The sequence below is a fragment of the Colletotrichum orchidophilum genome (assembly GCF_001831195.1).
Source record: "Colletotrichum orchidophilum strain IMI 309357 chromosome Unknown Scaffold_194.1, whole genome shotgun sequence".
Classification (NCBI taxonomy): Eukaryota; Fungi; Ascomycota; class Sordariomycetes; order Glomerellales; family Glomerellaceae; genus Colletotrichum; species Colletotrichum orchidophilum.
In genome coordinates, this window is record NW_019173150.1 from 17,667 (window position 1) to 28,636 (window position 10,970).

Sequence of the window (10,970 nt, forward strand, 5' to 3'; positions counted from 1 at the left end):
AACTCCTTTGCGGGCGCCAGAAAGAATAATGTCAATGCTTTGAGGCAAAGCAGGCTTCAGATATATATATTGAGATCACGCTGCCACCTTGGGTGGTCAGTCATTCTCTTCCTATCATGTATTGTTTGGTAATCATCACGAGCCTTATTGTGAAGAAGAGAGAAAAGAGAGAGGAAAGGTTTTTCATGAATATTGGACGTCAAATAGGATCCACAGGCAGCGGACTGCTTACCTAAGCCAGCCCGCCGAAGATGGCCACCCGAAAAAAAATCACGATTTGCGCCCTTGGGGGAAACGACCAGACGACGGAACTGCTCCACACTTGAATGTTGGGGACCCGGGTCCGTTCAGTCGGGCGGATTCCAGAGTACCTAGGATCTGGAAGTGCCCTGCCACTGCATGCACAGAGAGAGTGATAGGACAGGCAGAGGGATAAGCTGGATGATGCACCCTGTAATAGATGCGCTACTGTGAACTGTGTAGAATGCAGGGCAGGACGTGCCTACGAATAGGTAGGTAAATTGCTGGAGAGCTGAACCGCCCGAGTGAATTGGGTACTTGCATCCATGGAAGCGGCTCGTTATGGACTGCCGACCGCCTGATCTCTCCAAGCTGTTGGCCGATCTTATTCGCTTCCACGCGTCACTGATAAAGCACGGAGAGCAAGGGTTCGCCCGTCAAGGTACATTGGTTCTGCGTACCACCGCACCCAGGAGCCATTCCCTCCGGTGTCCAAGGCAAGGTACCCTGCCTCAGCCCCATTTCCCCCAATTGCATGCAGTCCCGACTAAGATACCTGCGTGCGTGCGTGCCTACCTTAATGCCCGTTCATAAAATTTCCAGCCCCCCTTCCATCCGCGACCTCGAAGCTCGATCTGGTCTCCCACGATTCCAACGGCCACAGCCTCGAGACCCGCGGCGCCCTCATTCCACCATCTACAATCAGTTCCTGCTTCCTGCTGCAGTCCTTCGCAGTCCCGCGCCTCACCGACTCTTGCCTGGAAACTCAGTCATTCCGCCGTTCGTTATCCGAAATCATCGCCCGCCATGTCTGATTACGACCACTTTGGGAGCTCCGAGGAGGAGAGCGCCGAGATCAAGAAGCTCCAGGCCGATGTGGTACGTGGACTGCGACATCTCCTACGTCGCACCTGGCATCAATACCAATGGAACAAATGCTGATTTGATTATGCGCATACAGGATGTCGATCCCGATAATTTCGAGACCTGGGAGAAGTTGGTTCGCGCCTGCGAGGGTCTGGAGGGCGGCCTCAACCGCAACTCCAGCCCCCAGGCCCTCGCCACTCTCCGTGATGCATACGATCGCTTCCTCCTCAAATTCCCCTTGCTCTTCGGCTATTGGAAGAAGTACGCCGACCTCGAATTCAACATTGCTGGGCCCGAGTCAGCGGAGATGGTGAGTCTTGTCGCGTTGCGTCGCATCGCATTGCATCCCTTGGCTGCCGGCTGCGACTGACGGCGCTTTTCTCTAGGTCTATGAGCGAGGATGCGCCAGCATCACCAATTCTGTCGACTTGTGGACCGACTACTGCTCCTTCAAAATGGAGACCACTCACGTCCCACACCTCGTCAGAGAGTAAGTATTTGATGGTCGGCTTTCCTTCCCCCTTAACATCACCATCACCACAGCATGCCTCACCGGCCGCTCGGCGCATCGATCGAGCCCTGCATGGACTCCATCCACAGCCTTCCAAGTATCTGTCGGTGAGAAATGCCAACAGCAGCCCCATTGTTGGGACGCCCTCTCACGCTAGTAGTTACCAGGCTCTGCTGATTTCCACTTGACGATGGCTGATCCGTTGTCCGCTCCACGTCGCATTCACACCACCACCACATCGCTCTCATTGGAATGCCTTACTTTGGGCTTGGATTCGCTAGTTGACTTCACTTGATACCCCTTCCTGTATATCACGCCTCCCATTCCCCCTATTCGTCCCCTGTCCCCCGTCCTTGGCTGTGTTCTGACCAACCGCTCCAGGCTCTTCGAACGCGGCGCGACCTCTGTCGGCCTAGACTTCCTTGCACACCCGTTCTGGGATAAGTACATAGAGTACGAAGAGCGGCAGGAGGCCCAAGACAAGATCTTTGCCATCCTGTCTCGAGTCATCCACATCCCGATGCACCAGTACGCGCGCTACTTTGAGCGATTCCGCCAACTCTCCCACAGCCGCCCCATTACCGAGCTGGTTCCTACTGAGGCGTTGGAGAGATTCCAGGCCGAGGTTGATGCAGAGAGCGCCCAGTATACCGGTGTGCAGCGAACGGAGCTCGAGGTTGAACGCGATGTGCGCACTAAGATTGACGCCATGTACTACGAGTACTTCACCCAAACTCAATCCGAGACTAACAAGCGATGGACCTACGAATCCGAAATGAAGCGGCCTTACTTCCACGTTACGGAGCTCGAGAGTTCGCAGCTCACCAACTGGCGCAAATACCTCGACTTTGAAGAGTCCGAGGGGAATGACATCCGTATCGTCTTCCTCTATGAGCGGTGCTTGGTCACATGCGCTTTTTACGATGAATTCTGGTTCCGCTACGCCCGCTGGATGTCCGCGCAGGAGGGCAAAGAAGAAGAAGTCAGGATCATCTACCAGAGAGCCGCCACCATGTTCGTGCCCATTAGCCGCCCTGGCATTAGGCTGCAGTTTGCCTACTTTGAGGAAAGCTGTGGACGTATCGACATAGCCCGCGATATTCATGCAGCCATACTCATGAAGCTGCCTGACTGCATAGAGGCCATCACCTCATGGGCTCACCTCCAGCGTCGCCAGAGCGGTCTGGACGCAGCTGTTGAGGTTTTCAAGGCGCAGATCGACTCGCCTCAAGTTGATATCTTCACCAAGGCAGCTCTGGTCACCGAGTGGGCCTTGTTCCTGTGGAAGGTCAAGGGCTCAGTTGAAGAAGCACGCAACGTCTTCCTCAAGAACATACAGTGGTATGCCGACAGCCGTGTCTTCTGGGACAAGTGGCTCGAGTTTGAGTTGCAGCAGGCGACAAGCACGGAGCTGGAGGATCAGCACGGCGACCGCATCAAGCAGATCTTTGACGAGCTGCGGAGCAAGAGCCGTTTGTCAGCTTCGACAAAGAAGGAGCTGTATCAGATTTACCTATCGTACCTGCAGCAGCGGGGCGGCAAGGACGCAATGAAGCAGTTTCTTGCCATTGACCGGGAGATCTTTGGGTTCGTGAACCGTCCCACTATCGTGTCATCCGAATCATAAGCTGACAGTATCTTACAGGCCGAATTCGATTTCACGGCTGGCGAAGGACAAGGTTGCTGGAAAAGAGAATGGAGCTGCCGTGTCTGAAATGGACGAAGTAACGAGATACCGAGCCGAAGCCAGGTATCTGAAATACTACGAGCTCCAGGGCGAGCCAGACCTCGAGGGCCAGGCAACGGCCCCATTCAGCTAAGCGACGCGGCACCATTGCTGTGGTGTTTGTTTAATGCTTCAGGAGTTCCTGGATCCCTTGGGCATTTGCCCCTCGACTTCCTTGTACTATATGAGTCGATTTGACGACAGATGATGCGCGGGCTGCTGGCCTGGGGAATTGTATTGTATCCAGTGTTATGAGGGTGGTCTAGATAGAGACCGGCAACGTCCCGTACGGATAGATCATGACTATGGCGGAGGGGGGTTCGCTGAGGGCGCCACTGGGTCAATGTTGTAGCTCTTTAGCGCTGCGAACCGCATTATCAAAACAGAAATAATAGCTCATCAAGTGACCACGTCTTGAAGGAATGCGCTTCTTTCTTGTGTGTGTGTAAATATACAGGCGCTATGGACCGATGACTGAGACGGGCCTATCCACCTCGGCATCACGGTTCCGCGGGTTGATCCGTCGGTCGGTGTCCAGCGCCGGGGTTCAAGTGCGGTCAGCACCGCCGATGGAGACCGATGGTCGCCGAAGTTCCAGAAATAGGAAATATGGGGCGGCACCCGGCTACAAAAGTTTCGATAGCTAGGTAAGAAGGCACTCCAGGGTCCTCGGGTCCTGTGAGACCTTGCGAGATATGTACAGAATGCACGTATGCAAGTCATCAGTAAGTGTGGCAGATGTCTTTGTCTGGGAAACGTCCCATGGCGCCGGCATCGGTCAGCACAGAGCGTGCCTGAGTTGGTGTGGACAGAAAACTGATGAGATGGTGCAAGTTGAAGGGCTGATTACCAAGCAAGAGCAGGGGTGTGCCAAGTGTAATTATTGACACGGCGCGCTACACTAGAGATAGAAGGAAGTTTTTGCCCGTTTTAGATGATAAAAAAGCTAAGTAGTTCAGATTTTCCGCCCTATCAGGAACGCGGCTAATTTTTCCAAGGAACCGCAAACACCGTTTGATAGCGGTGCCGTAGAGAAAGGGATCTGGAATAGCGTGTCGCCTCGTTACGGTTTGGGAGGATGGTGTTCTTCATTTTTGAGAGGTGGGAACATTGCAAGTGGTTCCTTTGAGCCATGTGTAAGCTTTTTGCCTTTCGCCGCTTATCATTATTGTGAAAAAGAGTAATACTCTGGAGGACGTTGTGCGTCGTGGCGTCAGATTGGAGAGGGAGCATCCGAACCCGTGGGAAGTGGAAGGTGGGGGGGAGGGAGGAGGCAGTCATGGACTCGTGGGAACAAATGGCGACAACGGCGTGCTTCTGGGCGTCATTGAGGGTCCCGTCCCTCCGTCGTCTTGCAGGACACCGAACGGCCGAGGGCGATGATGGAGGGGGACGTGCCTTTATTTTCTCCTCCCCATTCCCCGAGCGGCGAGCCCCATCTTACTAAGGTATACCACCATGCATCGGCATCCCGGGGCCCTTGGGGGAGGCCTGGCACGGCTGGCTCCTGAGTCAACGATGGGGAAACTGGGTACGGCTGGCGATTAATTACAAATACTGCAAGAGTAAACGGCAGACGCGCGACATACAGTCAGCAAGGAACATCCGCCAACTAGCCGAGGAAAGACTGGAAATAACAGCTATATGGTCATTTTTTGGGGAGGCGAAACGTGGAGGGAGATATATGCGGTTGTGACATGATTTAAAGACGTGGATGCTCGGTGTTTGGAGGTTTTTCTTTGCTTATAAAACCATCCCTCGGAGATGCTCGGTTAGGGAGTTGAGAGTTTAGCCCTCCCTTTCCGGCGAAAGTCACAAGAAGGAGAAGAGAAGCAGTAAGACTCAACAAGAAAAAGGACGGAAAAGGCTAGGCAAGCCATGTGGCATGTGTCAGCGTTCACAGGCGTAGCTACCCTACCTTAAGGTACCTTAGCAGGCATCGTCATTTGCAGACACGGCGGGCGGTATCGGGGACCGGCACGTTTCGAACGTCGATTTCGGGCTCTAAATTGCTAGCGCAGCAACCACAACGCACACCTTCCCACCGTTTCAACCGTCGCCGGCATGTAAGGAGAGCGAGCCGGCGCAAAAGATGCCACAGATACGGACGCCAGACAGAACGAAAGCGGGCTCCAGCAAACGTAAATGGCAACACACGCACACCCAACACCTGGGATACCCACAACGCGAGGCGGTCCACCGTCCACGACTCCACGTCCATCGATCCTTGCAAGCAGACCCCCCGACACAAAAGAAAAGTGGCTACCCGTATACCCCGGTCGACGCTGGAGCTCCCACTTCTGACCACCCCCCACCCCCCCCCCCCCCACGCATCCTGCAAAAAAAACCCCCCACACAAAAAAAAAATGGGTTCCCCCATTCCCCGGTGCGCCCTGGGGCCCCCCCTTTTTACCCCTCAGGGGTTTCCAATTTCCAATTTCCCCGGTTTCCGGGTGCCAAAAGGCCCCCCCCCCGGCCTTTTTCCCCCCCCCCCCCCCCAATGGAAACTGACTCTAGTGTCATAGGCAGGCTGGTGCTGGTGCTGGTGCCGGGCAGGGTACATTCAATTGGTAGTTCTCAAACGCCCCCGGAGCAACGAACATTCGAGATTTATATTCCAAGGGCCGCCTGTTTCCCCCCCTTTGCTTCTCCCTCCGAAGCTATCTTCCTTTCTTCTAGTCCTACAATTGTGTCGTTGATTTCTTCCAGAACTCCATACCCACATCACCAAAGCTTCCAGCAAGGTTAGTTTCCAAACTCCCGCCAAAAAATTACACCCATCCCTTTTGCCGTTGAACTCCTGCCGCCTTATCTCGTACCGAAAATACCCGATACACTCGTGTGTCTCTCAGCAGACACACACACACACACACCACCACCACAAGAAGAAATCTCTAGTCTGACAAACCCATTCCAATTTGCACAGATGGCCGCTTCCACGAGACAGTTCGCCCGCGCGGCACTGAGAACCTCCACCAGAACCTCCTTCGCCGTCGCCCCCCGCCAGGCCTTCCGCCAACAGGGCCGCCGCTTCTACTCCTCCGAGCCCGCCAGCAAGTCTGGCAGCTCGACCTGGATCTGGCTCTCCGGCCTGGCCGTCGCCGGCGCCGGTGGTGCCTACTTTTACACCAAGGAGGGCGGCGTCTCCGCCGGCTCGACCCCCAAGGTCGTCAACCCCACAAAGGCCGACTACGAGAAGGTGTACAAGGCCATCGCCGACCGCCTCGAGGAGAATGACGAGTACGACGACGGCAGCTATGGCCCCGTCCTCGTCCGTCTCGCCTGGCACGCCAGCGGTACCTTTGACAAGGAGACTGGCACTGGCGGCAGCAACGGCGCCACCATGCGCTTCGCCCCCGAGTCTGACCATGGTGCCAACGCCGGCCTGAAGGCCGCCCGTGACTTCCTTCAGCCCGTCAAGGGTGAGTGAAAACCTAGCCTCTGGGCAACTGAAATTCGACGCGGCCACGTGGTTGCGCGATATCGCGTTCTTGCTTTGCTTGCCATTGTGAACGAACCTCGCTAACCTTCCCGCAGAGCAATTCCCCTGGATCACCTACTCTGACCTCTGGATCCTCGGAGGTGTCGCCGCCATCCAGGAGATGCAGGGTCCCGTTATCCCCTACCGCCCCGGCCGCAATGACGGCGAGGCTGCCGCTTGCACCCCCGATGGACGTCTCCCCGACGCCTCCAAGCGCGAGAAGCACCTCCGCGACATCTTCTACCGCATGGGCTTCAACGACCAGGAGATTGTCGCCTTGGCCGGTGCCCACGCTCTGGGACGTTGCCACGTCGATCGCTCTGGATTCTCCGGTCCCTGGACTTTCTCCCCCACTGTCATGACTAACGACTACTACAAGCTCCTTCTCAACGAGAAGTGGCAGTGGAAGAAGTGGGATGGTCCCGCTCAGGTAAGCAGAACTTTTTACTTGGCGAAAACTTTGAACGAAAAGGAGAAGAGTAGCTAACGTTCGACCGCGCAGTACGAGGACAAGGGCACCAAGACCCTGATGATGCTTCCCGCCGACTACGCCCTGATCCAGGACAAGACCTTCAAGAAACACGTTGAGGCGTACGCCAAGGACAACGAGGCCTTCTTCAAGGACTTCTCCGACGTCATCGTCAAGCTGTTTGAGCTCGGCGTCCCCTTCTCACAGGGCGCCGAGGAGCGTTGGACCTTCAAGCCCACTTGGCAGGAGTGAAGCAGTCACTCCTGTTGAGTGACTGTCGGAAAGTTTCCGAGAGAAACAAGCTGAGAGCAAGGAGCAAGAAGAGAAAGAATGGAGAGATCTAGACTTTGAGAGACGAGAAGAGATATCCAACGCGGAACAGCGTACCGAGAGATAGAGGGCAGGAAAGAGTTATCGAGAGTGGCCACTAGATGCCCTCCCCAAGCTGGTTTTTGAGCGTCTGACCAACTACCTGTAGTCCACTCCTGGACTTGTTTTCATACTACTGTTTACGTCCATAGTTCTTGTACAACATCAACACGAACCTTGAAAGACTACTTACCTTTGGTACCGCCGAATGTCGCCCACAGCGTGCACAGACAGAGGTGACATGAAGTCGAAATAGAGATTGGATGGCCGGGGGGAGGAGGAGGGAACGAACGAACAAAATGTCGGACGTCGGATCGTCTGGCACTAACAAGTAAACCCTGTAACGCAGCGGGTTTCCCCTCTCCCGCGCATTTGACAGGCGTCATCCCACGAAACGCTTTCCAGGTCCCCGGATGGACGGATGGACGGATGGACGGATAGACGGGAGCCATGCTCGTCGCGTCATGTCCGGTGGTCTGGACGAGGGGGGAAGGGAGGTGTGGCCAATCCCGGTGCTTTGGTATCCGTCCATCATGACCACCTCCAACCGACGCCATGTGCATCCTAGCGCCTGCTACCCCGGATGGGGAGGGGGACATGGGGTAACGGGCTTCCCCCGCATTCTTCGTCCATGCATGCACGTGGACCATGGGGACATCCTGCCTCGTTGTCCATGCAGCTTCAAGTTTGGAACGTTCTTCTTTGGAGTTGGGTTGGACTTTCGGGTGACGGTGGTTTTGCGATGGTTCCAGACAAGTCTGAGTGAGGAATTGTCTCATTCCCGCCGGGAGACAAGTAGGTAGACGCCTGGCCGGCACTGAAGACAACTGTGACGCAGGACACATTTCTCCTCGGTGTGACGCCGTCCACTGGACCCTGGTCCATCATGACAGATGGGTGGCGAAGAAGTCCAGCCGGTTTCCAGGCGAACGTTCCGAACTAGGCAGCTGGTGCTCCAGGTTCCCCAAGGCTCCTCCGAATCGTCACTTTTGCATGTCAGTACACACGGGCATCCCTAGCTCGTCGGAAACGCTCGCCTTGTTGAATCAGTTTCAGAGACACGGTCTCAATTGCCGAAGAACAATTTTCAGATTGAGATATTTGTGTTGTACCTGGCAAAGATGCGTTAGCCTCTCTATTTCTTCTCACGTGGCCGGCGGCATTGGAAGACTTGAAATATCATTGACCACATGATCCCGCGATCGATAGCTCGTGGGCCCGGATTGCTGCTAGCAGCCGCAGGGCTGGACATTCACATTATAGTCTCTACTTGTTTTAACTGCCAATGTTATGCGAAGAGGTGGGTTTCTAAGTGTTGCCGATAAGAGCAGCCTGGATGAAGATGGAATGAAGTAGAGGAGGTATGGATATGGCGCCTACCAAGACAATCTGGTCTCATCGATGGCCGGCATCAGTAGACTCGTGTGTTACCAACCGTGCCTTCTGTTGGATTTTCTCAAACCCAAGCTTGGAAAAGAGATTCCATTCCTTCTTCCCAGGTTGGTTGTGAGTATCTTTGGCACAATCCTTCCGCTGCCGAGGGCTGCCGCAGATGAGATAGCGATGGGCCGACAACGCAGAGGGAAGCCCGGTTTGTTCTTCTGCGATCGATTGAGGGGTGATTGAAAGGTAAGTATGTTGGGAAACAGGTGAGAGCGTGTGAATTGGGGTGGATTCAAGGCGCCAATCTGCCGAGCCCCATCTCTCGTAACACCGAAGAGATTCGGAGTGGGAAAATGAGAACCAAATATAATGGAGATCGTGATGTAACCATGCAATAGTTGACTAAAGATGCGCAAGAGTCTACACAGGGGTAGCATAAGATGGGCCTCGACTGTGTTTGCAATTCCAAGGTAAATTCAACGAAGAAAAAGGCTCTTACAAATCACCGGAAGCTCCGTGTTCAGATCAAAAGAAGCAGAAGCCCGGCGCAGCTAGCCCGTGATCGGCATTCTGGCTGTGCCGAAAACCGGCCCCATATATCCGGGACCCACAGGAGCTCTGCAATTGAAGACGCTGCGTCTGCAAGTGACATCCACCCCAGAAAAAAAACTACCATTTAACATCGACATCACCACTACTAACATCACTTTCCAACACACCCACAGCATCCACGGCCCTCGGTGCCTTCGCATACGAATCCTACGAGAACTACATAGCTATCCACTCTCGACGACACATTGCGACGCCCGCACACAAACACATACACACACACACATTCAACCATGGCTTCCTGCCGCATCCCGGCCCTACGGCACCTAGTCACCACCTCGGGACGCGCCTTCCGCGCCTCGAACCAGCGCCGCTGGGCGCAGGTCCATGATGCCCGCTTCCTCGCCACGACCCAGCAGCCCCGCGCCGTCGTCGAAAAGTACCGCGCCAAGCTCGAGCGCAAGGCCCAGCAGGAGGGCGTCTCCAACATTGACGAGCTCAAGGCCGCCTACGCCGACAAGATCCAGGAGCAGAAGAAGAAGGACGCCCTCTCGGTGCCGGGGCTAGACCACCTCCTCAATGACGAGCCCGCTCCCACGGCGATACCGACGACGGCGACGGCAACGAGCGAGACAGACACCCAGACCCAGACAAAACAAACGGCCACCCCGATCCCCGGGTCCTCCTCCTCCTCGGGCAACGGCGTCAAACCCCTCCATGAGATCCTCGACCTTCCCAAAGTGCGCGAGCTGCCCGACAAGGAACTCACCGCCATCTGGCGCCTCCGCCACGCCTCGGACCCAACCTCCCTCTGCGCCGTGATCCCCGCCACGACCTACGCGCAAATGGAATCCCTCGCCCGCCAGAACCCCCAATTCATCCTCCCCGTCCCGCACGAGTCCCAGGGCGCCGAGATCCACTTTCTGCAGTGGGTCTTTGACGCCGCCTCCCTCACCGCGACCGTCATGTTTACGCAGCTGGCCGAGTTCAAGGCGCGCGGCGAGTACGCGCAGCCGCACACGACTATTACGCACCACACGGACCTGGCAGCCGAGAGGGGCCTCGTGCTGATGCAGGGCAAGTGCCTTGAGGACCGCGGGGTCAAGACGTCGCACGCGCAGTGGCTCGTTCTCTGCCTGCAGCGGTTCTACGGCGAGGCTGAAGGCAAAGAGAGAGCGGAGGAGAGAAGGAAGCTGCTCGAGTGGTTCCGGCTGGGCGACGAGAGGTTTAGCGTCGAGAAGCTCATGGAGGAGGCGGAGCGGATTAGCTGAGTGTTGTGAGTCTGGGAGGCTTTTCTGGGTGGGTTGGGTTGGTGAAGGGGAGGAAAGGGGTGGTATCAAATCTCGATTCGCGCCTTGAAAGGTGATGTACGATG

The 10,970-nt window shown here is 55.7% G+C and overlaps 3 protein-coding genes across 3 annotated transcripts; all 3 read left to right on the top strand.

Annotated features, from left to right (window-relative positions):
• Positions 1-1,047: 1,047 nt before the first annotated feature.
• CORC01_13466 (pre-mRNA-processing factor 39) lies at positions 1,048-3,438 on the top strand (the record flags this gene model as incomplete). Its single annotated transcript, XM_022625083.1, has 5 exons — positions 1,048-1,119; positions 1,202-1,417; positions 1,494-1,597; positions 2,000-3,205; positions 3,264-3,438. The coding sequence occupies 5 exons, from the start codon at positions 1,048-1,050 to the stop codon at positions 3,436-3,438; spliced, it is 1,773 nt and encodes a 590-aa protein (XP_022468400.1).
• Positions 3,439-6,270: 2,832 nt separating this feature from the next.
• CORC01_13467 (peroxidase) lies at positions 6,271-7,546 on the top strand (the record flags this gene model as incomplete). The annotated part of the gene is made up of 3 exons (XM_022625084.1): positions 6,271-6,766; positions 6,882-7,255; positions 7,328-7,546. 3 exons carry the CDS (start codon positions 6,271-6,273, stop codon positions 7,544-7,546), a joined length of 1,089 nt encoding a protein of 362 aa, XP_022468401.1.
• Positions 7,547-9,888: 2,342 nt separating this feature from the next.
• On the top strand, positions 9,889-10,866 carry CORC01_13468 (ATP11 protein; the record flags this gene model as incomplete). The annotated part of the gene is made up of 1 exon (XM_022625085.1): positions 9,889-10,866. The coding sequence occupies one exon, from the start codon at positions 9,889-9,891 to the stop codon at positions 10,864-10,866; it is 978 nt and encodes a 325-aa protein (XP_022468402.1).
• Positions 10,867-10,970: the final 104 nt, after the last annotated feature.